This window comes from Pogoniulus pusillus, chromosome 11 (genome assembly GCF_015220805.1).
Source record: "Pogoniulus pusillus isolate bPogPus1 chromosome 11, bPogPus1.pri, whole genome shotgun sequence".
Taxonomy (NCBI): Eukaryota; Metazoa; Chordata; class Aves; order Piciformes; family Lybiidae; genus Pogoniulus; species Pogoniulus pusillus.
This window is the reverse complement of record NC_087274.1, coordinates 29,111,015-29,127,004: the sequence shown is the minus strand read 5'-3', so window position 1 is coordinate 29,127,004 and position 15,990 is coordinate 29,111,015. Positions and strand designations below refer to the sequence as shown.

Below are 15,990 nucleotides of genomic sequence, written 5' to 3'. Positions count from 1 at the left end.
TATTATCCACAGTGCTGCTAGAATCAGGCACAGCACTGCTGTGTGCTTTTGAATATAAAAGCTCTATTCTTCACTGAAGTCCTTTTTCTATTAATGAGATTCACCCTAATGGGACCAAAAATTACTTTAAAAGACATTTCCTTTCTGCTTTTCAAGGGCTTTTTTCCAGTCCATTTGGACTGGATATCAAAGATAAGGGGAAATATTTCAATAGCATGAGCTTTTATAATTAAGCTTTGTACCCTACATAATGGAGATATGGCCAAATGCAAGTGAAAAATAATTACTGTTTTTCCAGCATTTGCTTTTGCTGCTCTGCCTTCTCTTTCTTCTCCCCCTTCCATTTTCCCCTTCAAACCCACATAGTCAGTGATGCTGTGAAAGATATGCTCAACTCAGCTCTTTCCCCCGAGTTTGTATTGTCCCCTGTGGTCTAGGAAATCTTTAACTGTACCCTGATCTCCACTAAGGGAAGTCCCTACAGCTCTCAGAAGGAAGCAGGTGCTTCCTGAAGGGTTAGAACTGGAACAACTCACTTTCTAGTGCCAGCTATCTCTGTACAGATGGGAATGGACATATCAAAAATGCAGTGTGAGACATATCTGAGAGCCTTTGCACGTGTTGATCTGTTGGAAGGTTGGACAGCCCTGCAGAGGGACCTAGACAGGCTGGATGGGTGGGCAGAGGCCAATGGGATGAGATTGAACAAGGTCAAGTGCAGGCTTCTATACTTTGGCCACAAGAACCCCAAGCAGCACTACAGGCTGGGGATAGAGTGGCTGAGAGCATCCAGGAAGAAAGAGACCTGGGGGTGCTAGTGGATAGTAGGCTGAAGATGAGCCAGCAGTGTGCCCAGGTGGCCAAGAGAGCCAATGGCATCCTGGCCTGCATCAGGAACAGTGTGGACAGTAGGACGAGGGAGGTTATTCTGCCCCTGTACTCAGCACTGCTCAGGCCACACCTTGAGTGCTGTGTCCAGTTCTGGGCTCCTCAATTGAAGAAAGATGTTGAGGTGCTGGAAGGTGTCCAGAGAAGGGTGATGAAGCTGGTGAGGGGCCTGGAACACACACCCTATGAGGAGAGGCTGAGGGAGCTGGGGTTGTTTAGCCTGGATAAGAAGTGGCTCAGGGCAGACCTCATTGCTGCCTACAACTCCCTGAAGGGAGGCTGTAGCCAGGTGGGGTTGGGCTCTTCTCCCGGACAACCAGCAACAGAACAAGTGGACACAGACTCAAGTTGTGCTGGCGGAGGTCTAGGCTGGATGTTAGGAGGAAGTTCCTCAAAGAGAGAGTGATTTGCATTGGAATGGGCTGCCCAGGAGGTGGTGGAGTCACCATCCCTGGAAGTGTTCAAGAGAAGCCTGGATGAGGCACTTAGTGCCATGGTCTATTTGACTGGCCAGTGCTGGGTGCTCGGTTGGACTGGATGATGTTGGAGGTCTCTTCCAACCTGGTTGATTCCATGATGCTAAGGTGGATGTGATGCTTTTTGTCCTCCCAGAGCCCTTCCCAGTTGCTGGAGCCTTTCAAAGCTCTCATTGATTTCAGCCAGCTACTTCAGCATCTTTGGATGTGGCCCATCTGGTTGGGACTTGCAGATGTATACCCAAACACACCCCTCCAAGTCTGGAAACTGCTAATTATTGATGATTTGCAGCAGGGTTGTGGAGTGCATTGATCTCCATAAGAAGTGCTCTGTACAACTGGCAGAGACACAAATAGAGATGTTTGAAGTCGATGCTTCAGTTGGAACTGGGTATATCTTGAGAATATTATGGGAAGGCCTTTGGCTGGGACAGCCTAAAAACCCACTGAGTGTTTGGGACCGGAGAGAACAACTCATGCAAGCTTCCCAGAGTAATGTTCTGAGAGCTCCCTTTTCCAAGTTTCCCAGGAAATTTTTGTGCAACCTTATAAAGGGAACCAGATTTTGTAATAAAAGGCTAAAAGCCAAACCTGTAACATTCTTAGAGCAGGTAAGTATTTGCCTGTTGCAGAAGATGATGAGGAGCCACATGACTGATGTCTGTACCCATCACAACTGCCTTGCTTCATGCTTTCTCTCCCTCCACTCATTACCATCCATGTCTCTTTGAGCTTAGTGCAGGTTTTGCTGCTGACAGATCAAAAGCTGGTGACTAGAACTGTTTGCCCTGTTTCTACACTAAATGAGACCAGCACTAGGAACTGCTTGCCCTGTTTCTGCACTAAATGAGACCAGCACTAGCAACTGCTTGCCCTGTTTCTATGCTAAATGAGACCAGCACTAGGAACTGCTTGCCCTGTTTCTACACTAAATGAGACCAGCACTAGGAACTGCTTGCCCTGTTTCTGCACTAAATGAGACCAGCACTAGCAACTGCTTGCCCTGTTTCTACGCTAAATGAGACCAGCACTAGGAACTGCTTGCACTGTTTCTGCACTAAATGAGACCAGCACACACATGAAGTCCTTTGTTGTGTACCCATTACCCTGTTTGTAGTTTTGCTCTCTGATGTCTTCAGGCAGAAAACATTTGCAGGTCTATTAAAGGTCTGCAAAATAACTTCTTGAATTAGGCTGTGACCATCCAAGCTGGAATGAGCTGTGTGTGCCTGTTGTGCCTAGGAAATACCAATATTTGTGGAGAAGTTGGTGAAAAACAATGAAACTTACCTATTTCTGCTGTGTAATCCAAATCTCTCTCTCCTTTATTTTTTCCCCTCAGAGACACACAAAATGTCCTTATTTTATGGGCAATATAAAACCTGGTTAGGGATCATTCTCCTGCTGTGACAAGAATTGGTGCTATGCCTCCCCCAGCGCTGTTCCTCACTCTGCCTGCTGATTTAGAGCATGCTGGGAAAGACTGATTTAGCTCTTGGTGTGCTGGGGTACATAGTTCTAAATGAAACCGTTTGACTATGTGAAAATGTCAAGGTGCTGACCATCCAACAAAACATCTCTGTATAAAGTTTTACTCTTTTTACATCTAGGAGCTGTACAAAAGCTACACTAACTGATTGCTTGAGCTGAAGAGTTAGCCATAGGCAGGATAACATTGAGCCTTGCAGGATGACCAGAGAATTGTTCTCGCTTTAAGCAGCACATAAATACAACATCCATGACTCACATAGTGTTCTTTTTTGCTGGCCTTAGATACCCAGACAAGTTTCTCTTTCTCTCAGGGTGATTTCCATCTGTGCCACTGCAGACCTTGCTGTTGCCTTCCAGTATCTGAAGGGGGCTACAAGAAAGCTGGGAAGGGACTTTTTAGGGTGTCAGGTAACGATAGGATAAGGGGGAAAGGAGCCAAACTAGAAGGGGGTAGATTAAGAACAGATGTTATGAAGTTTCTCACCATGAGGGTGGTGAGATACTGGAACAGGTTTCCCAGGAAGGTGGTGGAAACTTCATCCCCAGAAGTCTTTAAGGCCAGGGTGGATGGAGCTGTGAGCAGCCTGATCTAGTGGGAGGCATTCTTCCCCAAGGCATGGGAGTTGGAGCTGGATGATCTTTGAGGTCCCTTGAACCCTGACAATTCTGTGGTTCTGTGATACTTTGAAGTTATTCCTTATTAATTAACTCCTTGCTTGTAACAGTGCCAACATGTTTTTGCAGAAGATAGTGTCTGAGTCTCTGCAAGGTAGGCAAAAATACCAGAATTACAGTAGAAAAATCAGCTACCAAAGGAGCGTGGTCTATGAAGGTGCCAAGTGCTGTTTCTCCTCTCCTGTCTGTTGTGACCTGTAGCATATTCACACCTCTTTAAGTATGCTTCAGGAACACTAAATCTGCTAAATATATGTGAGTTCTAAAGAATTCTTGGGCTGATGGCATAAGTTACTGCCCTGAACTGGTTTTGATCAGAGCATCTCTCATGAAAATTTGGCCTGCTGTGCTAGTCAAGTGGCAACATTTTTTTGACTGCAGAAGGTAATAGATGAATGAGATCCCCTCCTGCAGAGGAAGGGGTAAAGATCATCTTGCTCATGCTGCCCAGCATTTCTCTACAGAATTGAGCTGTAGTTGGTATCCCCTAGAGAGTTGGTACAGACAGCACCTTTGGGGTGTTCATTCTCAGAGATCTGGCAGATTTAGATGTATGCAGGCTGCCGACAAGTGCAACAGAACAGGATTTTTTTAAGGCTGGTTATCAACATCAGAGTAGCTGTTTTCTCTGTGGGCATTCATGATGACACATAACCACCTTTAAACTGGCCTCTACTGTAGTGAATGCTCTAAAGAAAAGCCAACTACTTCAGAACTATTTCATGATCAGGTGATGGAATTTCAGGCTTCAGCCAGTTATTCTCAGCCCAGTTGCTTTGAACACATTTTCCTGTTAAAGTGCTGCTCCCTCTGACTTTCATTCCCTATTCAGCATGTCTCATGTGTAACCAGCTACCTGAGATGCTAACCAGCTCATTTTATAAGATCCTAACCTTTTAATATTCACTCCATATCCTAAAGTGCCTGCCACGATGTTGGGACTATATAAGTAATATTACAGCTTCAGTTGTGATATTTCAAATGATTAATGAGGCCAGGGGAGATGAAACTATAGCACATGCTTTCCATTAGCCCCACCAGGATTACTTCAGAGGGCCTTTGATAGTGTGCTGAGATTGTGAGCAGTGTAGAGGATGTTTCCTGGGAGCCATCCATAACATTTCGATTCCCTTCCTGTGTGGCAATTCTCCTAGACACTCATTGCTGTTTTGAATGTATCTGGCAGCTGGAAAGGGGCTCCTCAGGAGAAAGTTCTAGAGAAAGCTGTGCAAAGAAATAGCCTCTTCTGTGCTGGAAGTGTGTTCATGTACAGAGGGATTCCCTCAATGTGCATTTATGCAGTTCAGCTGTACACAGAAGCTGCTTTGCTAGCCTGGTTAATTTTCAGTCATCCATTAGTGATTTGATTCACTAATAACTAACATCTGTCAGAAGTGATTTTTTTTGGGTGCAACTTCCAGGGAAAATCTTTGTGACCAAGCTGCTGTCTGTTAAGACATTTTATTCTGTTCTGCTTGGAATGATTCTTTAGATACTGTTCTTACTATGCTGTCAAGAGTTAGCACTGGGCTGGCCCCTAGAGAAATGACAGATTCTCTGTTAACTCTCCTCCCTTCCAAAAGGGGAAGAGGAAGGGAATAAGGAATTGCCATTGGAATGGGCTGCCCAGGGAGGTGGTGGAGTTGCCGTCCCTGAAGGTGTTCAAGCAAAGCCTGGCTGAGGCACTTAGTGCCATGGCCTGGTTGATTGGACAGGGCTGGGTTGGACTGGATGAGCTTGGAGGTTTCTTTCAACCTAGTTGATTCTATGTAGGTGGGAACACAGAGGATGAAATGAAGCAGGTAGTGATGCAGATCACTGGCTACAGAGAATGCTTCAGTCTCTCCTTGGTACCAGGGAGTTGCATATGCTGTGAGCAGGTAGATTTTCAACTCAAAAGGTGGGAGACCTGTGGACTGCAGAAGGAAACTAAACTGCTTTAATGAAACTGATCACAATCAATCTCAATGTACACAAATAGGCACAGTGCCAGCCTTGCTGGTGGCAATTGCATCACCATCACCACTGGTGCTGTAGGCAGGCCCTGGGAAACTGCCACAGTGGCCACAGCAGCAGATGGGAACTGCATTCAGGAGCTGGATTCAGGAAGTGAGTTCAGGAATGCACAGACTGGGATCAAAAGCAGAACAGGCAGAGTCCTCCTTGAATGCTCACAACTGAAGACAAGGCTCAGCCCTGGGGTGATCCCTCAGCTTTATGCTGAGTAGGTTGTGTATGGAATAGAAGACCTGGTTTGTCCCTTTGGGGTCACCTGTCCTAGCTGCTCCTCCATGCAGGCATGGCCTTCCACTTTCTGTGCTCCCAACGTGGTGCACAAGATTTAGGAGTCACCTTGGTCCGCACAGGAGCAAGTCAAAGGCAGAGCTTTTCTTCATCCCACCCCCTTGGCAATAACTACAAACATCAGCATTAGCACTGCTAGAAGCAGACACTGGCTGTGAAAATATGCCATTAACTTCAGAGGGTGCAGCTCCTGAGCAGAGACCGAGCTGAAAATAAAATCACTGAACAGAATTAGTTCTGTTCTAGCTCACACCAGGACAAATTATGAGAGTAAAGGGACTGTGTTTCACTCCGTGTCTTTGCCACTCTTGAGTTATCAGGTCTTTCGTACCATCAAAGATAAAAATCATAACCCTTGGCAGCCCAATTTGTGTGTTTTATGAATGCCATCTGAACAGCAACGTGTCATTTACACTCGGGACCAGGAGCTGGAGTAATTTCTGTCTCAGCCAAGCATGTCTAATAACACATGAATAATGTAAATTGTAAAAACAAGAAAAATGGATGAGTTAGTTACTTAATCTGGAAAATGTTGAGGGCGAGACTGCAGTGCTGTGAAGCTCTGTGAATTACTGCCCTGAGATTGGCAGTGCTGCCACAGAGAATATTTATCCTCGGAGCACGTGCAGCTGTGCAGGTCTGTGTGATGGTGGCACGAGCAATTTGGTGCTGCCCTGTGCCCAGCAGCCTCACTCTGTTTTAGCTAAGAAGCTTCACCTAGGGAATTATCTGACCTGAGTGGGGCTGGCTCATAAGTTGATTTTGGTAAGACTTTTGCTGGAGTGAGGCCAGCACTCCTTAGGATGGAATCTCCATGGCCAAATCCTCAGTGTCCAGTGGGAAGTGGGGGGGTGGTCTCTTCTCCCAGGCAACCAGCAATAGAACAAGGGGACACAGTCTGAAGATGTCAGGGCAGGTCTAGGGTGGATGTGAGGAGGAAGTTGTTGTCAGAGAGAGTGATTGGCATTGGAATGGGCTGCCCAGGGAGGTGGTGGAGTCGCCGTCCCTGGAGGTGTTACAGCCAAGCCTGGCTGAGGCACTTAGTGCTATGTTCTGGTTGATTGGCTAGGGCTGGTTGCTAGGTTGGAGTGGACGAGCTTGGAGATCTCTTCCAACCTGGTTGGATTCTATGACTTCCTGGGCACACTTGGCCCTATCAGTGCATGGCTGCTGTGTGCTTAAATGAAGAGTTTCTGTGTTTTGTGTTTTACTCAACCAAAAGGAGGTTTCTTCCTTCAAGGTTAGTTCAGAGCAGTGAGCAATATGAAATGTCTTGACCATATACAGGATTAGAGAATTAAAAGTTGCTGTGTCTCATCTCCCTCATCTTCACTTACTGCAGAAATCTCCTGTGGCAAGCCAGATGTTGCCAGTGTAGACACTTCTTTATGGTGGACGCTTTGATTTACTTCCCTATTTTTAATAGTAGGGAAACAGGAAGGAAAATAAAAGCTAGAATGGAAATGAAGATCAGTTGCTGATGCTGAAAGAGACAGCACAATTGTAACATGCTAGAAGATTGCCTTGGTTTAGAGAAAGTGCTGATTAAGATCAAATTTATCTTGAGTTTACATTTTGATTGGATCTAAACTGAGGGGAGGAGGGGGTTATATTTCAGAGGCAGCGCAAATGATGCATGTTAATATCCTGTGTTTATTGCCACTTGAAATTACAGCATAGCTTTGGATTGCTGCCAAATCTGCAGTTAAGACTCCCCAGTAATCACTATGATTATTCCAAGTCTTTGTGGTAGCAGCAGCAGCAGAAGCATGATACGCAAGCTCCTGCAGCACGAGCTGCCAGTGCCTTTTCATCCTTACGGGCTCAGGCTGTGATTCCAGCCAGCAAAGGGAATGGTTAAACATGCACATTGGCCAATCAGTTTTGAAAGAGAGATTAAATAAATGGACTTAATTGTGCTATTTTCTGATTTATTTGGCTTCTCTATTACTTCCTGCCTCACTAACTTGCCCTGAAATGAGGAGAAGCAAAGATTTGCTTTATTTTGGAGCACTTTCATTCACACGTTGGCCTGATGGAGGATTTTTCAGTTTTATTAGCCATCTTTCTTCTATAACACATTTTCCTTGATCTGTAATGTAGCCTGCCTTTGCTCCTTTTCTATACTATCCATGGGTAGTTTATCTCCTTGAAAGATTCTTTTACCTCTTGGAAGGGGTAGCTTTGCATCAGATCTGACCGTATAGATGCATGCCGCTGTGGTTTGTTTAGCTGATGGGAGGTTAAGAAGTGAGGTCAGGCATAAACAGTGTAATATAAAGTTACCATGTACTAAAATATTAGGAAGAGTCTCCCAGGAGAAGGGGGGGAAAAAAAGAAAGCTGTTTAAAAGAAGCTTAAGTGAAATTCAGATGTGATTAAAATCTGTTCTGGTTTTTGGATACACGATTATTTAGGCAAGTAGCTGTTTATTTTGAGTTAAAACCCTCAGCAATCAGTCAGCCTGGCTCTCCTGAGAGTATGTCCCAGTTGCATCCCTTCATCAGGAAGGTTTTGCTATTTGTTCCCCTTAGAAAGTAAATAAAACTTGTTATGGGAGGCTTAGAGTCATAGAATCAACCAGGTTGGAAGAGATCTCCAAGCTCAGCCAGTCCAACCTAGCACCCAGCCCTAGCCAGCTAACTAGACCATGGCACTAAGTGCCTCAGCCAGTCTTCTCTTGAACACCTCCAGGGATGGTGACTCCACCACCTCCCTGGGCAGCCCATTCCAATGCCAATCACTCTCTCTGTGAAGAACTTCCTCCTAACATCCAGCCTAGACTTCCCCCAGCACAACTTGAGACTGTGTCCCCTCATTCTGTTGCTGGTTGTCTGGGAGAAGAGACCAACCCCACCTGGCTACAACCTCCCTTCAGGTAGTTGTAGCTTTTAATAGGGGATACAATATTTACACTGCAATACTTGACTCAGTCAGTGGAGTTAGGCAGCAGGCTCGGCTGAGCACCCAGGGTGTGAGCTGTGGGAGGCAAATCTGTGTGCCTGGCATGGAGTGATCAGTTGATACTATTGAAATATAAATCAGAACACAGAGAGAAAACTCCAAACTGTTTCATAAAATGAATTATGTGATGTGTATAAAATATAGCCAGGGACTGTGCTGTATGTGCTGAAACGTCTACAATCTTTAGGCTATTTTTTCCTGATAGGTTTAGCTCTGAAAAGATCCATAATATTTTTTGCAGGACAGCATTAGCAAATATCAGAGTGTGTTTGCATTTCATTAGAGGCAGCAGTTTTCCTGTGACTTCAGCTTCAGGAAGGTTCTCTGCAGGCTGCTCATGGGTCCTAGTTATGAAACTTCAAGGTGCCTGTATTCCAGGCTCATCATCAATGAAAACTGCTCCCAGATTTACAGACCTTTCTCTTTTCTGGTGCCTATCCCTTGCTGGTTTTTTGTGTTGTACATGTTTTTAAAATGAGAGAATGGAGATTATGATAGGTAGAGCAAGTGTCATTTGGACTAGAAGGCTGTATCCAAAGAGATTAAGCTTTTCCCATGGAATAACCAGCCTGCTGCTTCTGCTGATATAGTGTGGAGTGACTTGTGCACGCTGCAAGCAAAGCAAAGGTCTCAGGACCAGCCTTGTGCATGCATTAAAATGTGAGGACGTTTTAATGTGAAGCTTGCCTGGACACAAGCTTCATCAGGAGCTGCAGCCTTGCTTGTGCCATTTGCCTTAGACCAGACTGGATCCTTCTTTCCAAGGTCTAGTCAGGAGCCAACAGGAGCATGCACTGAATAGCTCATTCAGCACACAGATAGTTTGGATTCATTTATTTCCAAGGAAAATTAGGTGTTTTGAGGCTGACTTGCAGATGGCAGCATGGCAAGGGAAGTACAAATTTCAGTGCTGGGCAGAAATGCTTCTTTGCTCCCTCTGAGCAAAGGGAAGCACCTGACAGCCACAATCTGCTGTGCCCTCTGCAGAAACCCTGCCAAATGGGTGCTACAAGAACCTTTTGAATGCTGTGTCCAGGCCACCAGCAGCATAACTGGAGTGTAGCTAGTAATAAATTAAACAGGTATTGTTGGAAGAGTTTACCAAGAGCCGGGGAGCCATTGGATAGTAGGAATAAGAAATGGCATTTGTGAAGGTGTCATTTATGGAGGCTTTCCAATAAAACTGAGACCAACTGCCTGGAGAGGGGAAGGCTTCAAGGAGATCTTATAGTGGCCTTCTAGTATCTGAACTACATGGGCTACAGGAAGGCTGGGGAGAGACTATTTACAAGGTCTTGTGATGACAGGATGAGGAGTAATGGGTTTAAACTGGCAGAGGGGAGATTCAAACTGGATGTTGGGAAAGGGTTCTTTGCAGTGAGGGTGGTGAGACACTGGCACAGGTTGCCCAGGGAGGTTGTGGAGCACAGGAGCACAGAATCACTCAATGTGATCAAAGATCACATTGGGCTGAGAAAATCCATGTTTTGTTTGTAGCCTATCAGTTGATGAAGACGCAAAGTGGGCATGGTTGATCTGGAAAGACAAGGAAAATGGGTCCTCACTTGTGATGGTTTGGGTGTTCCCTTTCCCCCCACACTTTGGAAATTACCCAAACTAGACTCAGCCAGCTCTGGAAATTGAATGAAGCTTCTATTTACAGCTTAGCACAATATGCAAGCAGATATTGACAGTATATACAGTTATAGACAGACATAGACAAGGGAAAAGTAATACAGAAACACAACACCTCACTCAGAAACCTCAGTGCCCAGGAGGGGTTCCCAACTGCCCTTCCACCTTCTCTCACCCCTCTACTTTACCCCAGATGTTGCCTTGTGCCCCAAGGAAGAATGGAGGTCGGCCAGGAGGATTAGGAAGCAAGTGAATTAATCAGAGATGTAAGGTGAGGTTAGAGAGAAATGCAGCTCAAAGCTAAGGCTGTGCCTGAATGCCTTATCTGTGTTTATACTCTTGTTCTTACACCTCTCAGCAAGCCTATGAGTGAAGTAGACATCACCATTGTTTCTCTTTCACAGCCTGTAACCTAGTTCTTCTCACCTAAACATTCTAGCTAGCTTCAAACTAGCACATGACGTTGGCACTTTCAGACCCAGGCTGTAAGGTGCTGGCCAACTGCAACAAGGAGAAGAGCTGGAAAGAGTGACATCCTGATTTCATTATGTGGGAAGAGGGTTTTTTTGTTGCTGAAGTTCACACAAAGAGGCAGCTGAAGCTATTGCTGTGTTTCGATCAAGATATTATTTGGACCTGAGAAGAAAAGACAGATAATTGATTGGCATGTTTTTTTCCATCAAAATGAATTGCCTTCTTAGCCAGAAGGTGTCTTTGGGAGAACAGGGGAGCAGTAGAAAGAGGTTATAAACTAGTTCTTTCTCCTGGCTCATTCGTCTGCTCTGTCTATAGTAGGGTTGATTTAAGCATTTAGTATCTATAAAGGCAGGCTCACTGAAGTGATGCATTTCTCTGGATGTGGTGAAATGAGTCTTTATTGGTACGTCTGTGCTTTGGCCCAAACACCTCCATGCAGTGCTACAGGCTGGGGATAGAGTGGCTGGAGAGCAGCTGGGCAGAGAGGGACCTGGGAGTACTGCTTGACAGCTGAACATGAGCCAGCAGTGTGGCCAGGAGAGCCAATGGCATCCTGGCATGCATCAGGAACAGTGTGGACAGCAGCACAAGGGAGGTTATTCTGCCCCTGTACTCAACACTGGTCAGGCCACACCTTGAGTGCTGTGTCCAGTTCTGAGCTCCTCAATTCAAGAGAGATGTTGAGGTGCTGGAAGGTGTCCAGAGAAGGGCAACGAGGCTGGTGAGGGGCCTAGCCCTGTAAGGACAGGCTGAGGGTGTTCATCCTGGGGAAGAGGAGGCTCAGGGGAGACCTTGTTTCTCACTGCAGCTACCTGAAAGGAGGTTGTAGCTAAGTGGGGTTGGTCTCTTCTCCCACACAACCTGTGACAGAAAAAGGGGACACAGTCTCAAACTGCAGGGCAGGTTTAGGCTGGATATTAGAAAGAAATTCTTCATGGAAAGAGTGATTGCCCACTGGAATGGGCTGCCCATGGAGGTGGTGAAGTCACCACTCCTGGAGGTGTTCAAAAGGAGGCTGGATGAGGCACTTAGTGGCATGGTTTAGTTAATTAGAAGGGTTAGGTGATAGGTTGGACTCAGTGATCCTAGAGGTCTTTCCCAACCTGTTTGATTCTGTGATTCCTCCTGTTTTGGTTGATCTGGAGAGTTCCTCATGTGGTCTCTCAAACTTTGCATGAGGACCAAAACCTAAGGCAGTCATTTTGAGCAGAGGTGACTAATTCAGTGCTATTTGCAAGAGAAGTTACAGATTTGAGCATTCACCAGTTTAGTCAGGGGAGATTAATAGGATCCTCGAGTCCTTATCAGATGCTTTAGAGTTTCTTGTTCACAGAGTTTTGATGGGTAAGGTACATACAGAGTCTTATATTTAGGTGCAAAATTTGACCTAAGCAAAACAAGGCTGTGTTGTCTGCTCCACAGAAAGCAGTCTTCTGAATCTATGTTTTCATTTTTGTCTTTCAGATCATTCTTGTGAGTTCCTCCCATAATGACCGGGACCAAAGTCTTTTCATAAGCACAGATGAAGGAGCCACTTTCCAGAAACAGCCTATTACTTTCTTTGTGGAAACTCTCCTTTTTCACCCCAAAGAAGAAGATAAAGTACTAGCTTACACCAAGGAAGGCAAGGTAAATACTTCATTTGTTTGAAATTTAGGAACTGCATTATTAACCCCATGCAGAGATACAGGCTGGGGTGGGAGTGGCTGGAGAGCAGCCAGACAGAGAGGGATCTGGGGGTGCTGACTGATACCCGCCTGAACATGAGCCAGCAGTGTGCCCAGGTGGCCAAGAGAGCCAGTGGCATCCTGGCCTGCATCAGGAATGGTGTGGCCAGCAGGAGCAGGGAGGTCATTCTGCCCCTGTACTCTGCACTGGTTAGACCACACCTTGAGTACTGTGTTCAGTTCTGCCCCCCCCCATTTAGGAGGGACATTGAGATGCTTGAGCGTGTCCAGAGAAGGGCAACGAGGCTGGGGAGAGGCCTTGAGCACAGCCCTACGAGGAGAGGCTGAGGGAGCTGGGATTGGTTAGCCTGGAGAAGAGGAGGCTCAGGGGAGACCTTATTGCTGTCTACAGCTACCTGAGGGGTGGTTGTGGCCAGGAGGAGGTTGCTCTCTTCTCTCAGGTGGCCAGCACCAGAACAAGAGGACACAGCCTCAGGCTGCGCCAGGGGAGATTTAGGCTGGAGGTGAGGAGAAAGTTCTTCCCTGAGAGAGTCATTGGACACTGGAATGGGCTGCCCGGGGAGGTGGTGGAGTCGCCATCCCTGGGGCTGTTCAAGGCAGGATTGGACATGGCACTTGGTGCCATGGTGTAGCCTTGAGCTCTGTGGTAAAGGGTTGGACTTGATGATCTGTGAGGTCTCTTCCAACCTTGGTGATACTGTGATTAAGGAGGTGCAAAACAATTCTGATGTGGTGGTTACTCTTGGGTTTTATGAAGCATTGTTTGCCCAAAAAGGAGTCTGGTTTTGAGGCTCCTTACAACGTTTGTGGTGTGCAAATCTTTGTTGTTAGCAGTAATTTCAATCCTGACATTGTCAGTTGATGTGGATAATCTAGTTAAATAGTACCTCTGAAATGTGCTTCTCTCTTGTGAAAGAGACCATGAGCAATCACTCTGGAATTTATAGTGAAGCAACAAAGTTGAAGCAGCTGAAATAGTCCCTCCAAAGGCTGATCATGGGAAGTGAAATGAAGGAGGAGAGTATAAGCTGCACGGTCCCATAGCAGAAAAGGAGCTGGGGAAGCAGTGAAACGTAGAATAATTGCCTCTTCTCTGATGTATTTATGCTGCTTTCATATTCTGGAGCTGCATCAAGTTGGTAGATTTTGACCATCTTTCAGATTTCTTCTGGTTAAATGCTAATGTGTTTTTTCTGGCTGGGTTAGGCTAAGCACCAGTGAGTGCAGGCAGAGCCTGTATGCGATGCGCTTCATCTTTGCACAGTGCCAAAACTGCAGCTCTAAAGCTGCTGTGATTCTGGCCCTGGTAGTGTCTCAGCTCGCCTCCATCATTTCTATGGTTTTAAACTGACATTAGTGCACTCCAGCCTGTTTTAATCCCTCTCAGATCCCTCAGATGTAAATTTAGGTGGTGAGGTGAGTGAGAGAAAGTTCTTCATGCTGCAACCAGATTCTGCATGATTGCAGTGATGTTACATCCAGTCAAAGAATCATAGAATCAAGCAGGTTGGAAGAGACCTCCAAGCTCAGCCACTCCAACCTAGCACCCAGCCCTAGCCAGTCAACCAGACCATGGCACTAAGTGCCTCAGCCAGTCTTCTCTAGAATGCCTCCAGGGATGGTGACTCCACCACCTCCCTGGGCAGCCCATTCCAATGCCAATCACTCTCTCTGTGAAGCACTTCCTCCTAACATCCAGCCTAGACTTCCCCCAGCACAACTTGAGACTGTGTCCCCTTGTTCTGTTGCTGGTTGCCTGGGAGAAGAGACCAACCCCACCTGGCTACAACCTCCCTTCAGGTAGTTGTAGCCAACAATGAGGTCTGCCCTGAGCCTCCTCTTCTGCAGGCTGCACATCCCCAGCTCCCTCAGCCTCTCCTCATGGGGTTTGTGTTCCAGGCCCTACACCAGCCTTGTTGCCCTTCTCTGGACAGGTTCCAGCACCTCGACATCTCTCTTGAGTTGAGTAGCCCAGAAGTTAAGATGAAAGAGAAGGTTGGAATGACCTTAGAGAATGGTGTAACAAATACAAACAAATGAAGGGGTTGGAGCCTGTGGGTTTTGCCTATCTCTGCTGTCGTAGATCGTTTAGACACAATGTATGTGTTGTTGAGAGAATATGATGAATGTCTGTGCCAATTAGTATGTAATTTCTAATGCAAGTACATGTAACCAATTGCAGTGTAATACAGTTTGTAGCCTTCTGATGAAGGGTATATAAACACATGTTTGGAATGCAATAAATAGATTGGGTTGAACTTGCTTATATTAAGCATCACCCTGCCTTTTCTGATGCCTGTGGCAGACAAGGGGCAATGGGTAGAAGCTGAGGCATGGGAAGTTTTATGTGTACATGAGGAGTTTTTTCACTGTGAGAGTGACAGAACACTGCAACAGGCTGCCCAGGGAGGTTGTGGAGTCTCCCTCTCTGGAAATATTCAAGACCCACCTGGATGCGTTCCTGTGTGCTCTGGTATAGATCCTGTTCTGGCAGGGGGGTTGCACTGGTCCCTTCCAACCCCTAAACTTGTGTGATTCTGTGTGATCTTTTGGGATATCTTTGGGGATATAAAAGTTAATAGCTGATCCCCAACCAATTAATGGTAAGAAGCAAATAAGTCTAGAACTAGAATAAGTAAAAAACAGCAACCCAAACTCAGACCCAAATTACATTAAAGGTTTTATTTAGCAGCTTCCATTTGAAATCCTTACACAATTACAAATGTCAAATACATGTTACATAAACAAGATGTGCAGAGTGGCTGAGCAGTGCTGGTTTCCTGTGAATCTCTAATTCAGGCTTTAGTAAAGCTACCCTTAGAGCTAAATTAACTCTTCTTTTATCTTTACGTGCTAGTACTGCTGGCTTTCTGCAGTGACATGTGATGCATAACCATGGAGCTGCTTGTGTCATTTGTTACTGAACCTGTCCTTTTGAAACAAAAACATTCTTTTCTGAGACAATTCCACCCAGAACAATTGGGAGACTGAACTGGTAACTTATTCCCACATCAGAGAACAGTTTTGTCTTTTTTTCCCTATTAGAGATGTTAAGAGAATATCCATCATATGTAAATTGGGTTGAATAAGAAATGTATGCAGACAGCAGGGGACCTGAAATCTGTCTGTTGAGAAGCCTGAGAGATATTTCCCCATTTTAACAAGAGGAACACATTGTCAATGCAAATGATAAGGAAGGAGATTTTTGAATAGCTGGTTTATATCCCACTTTATTCTGGGGGAAAACAGCTTTGTCTGCACTCTTTATATCCATCCATACCATTAACATTTGGGTTTTCACCAGGGGTGAGCTATTCAGAAAGAAGATGGAGCTGGAGTCCTCCTCCAAGGCATCTTCTACCTCTCTGCTGAGTGACCATTTCTCACAGGTC

General features: G+C 45.7%; 1 protein-coding gene across 6 annotated transcripts in view; it reads left to right on the top strand.

Moving 5' to 3' along the window:
- SORCS2 (sortilin related VPS10 domain containing receptor 2) overlaps positions 1-15,990 on the top strand; it is a 671,789-nt gene that overhangs the window by 545,344 nt on the left and 110,455 nt on the right. For all 6 annotated transcript variants that reach the window (XM_064151649.1, XM_064151651.1, XM_064151646.1 and 3 more), the window contains exon 4: positions 12,375-12,539. In XM_064151649.1, coding sequence (XP_064007719.1) covers positions 12,375-12,539 — 165 coding nt within the window. The remainder of the gene's footprint in view (positions 1-12,374; positions 12,540-15,990) is intronic.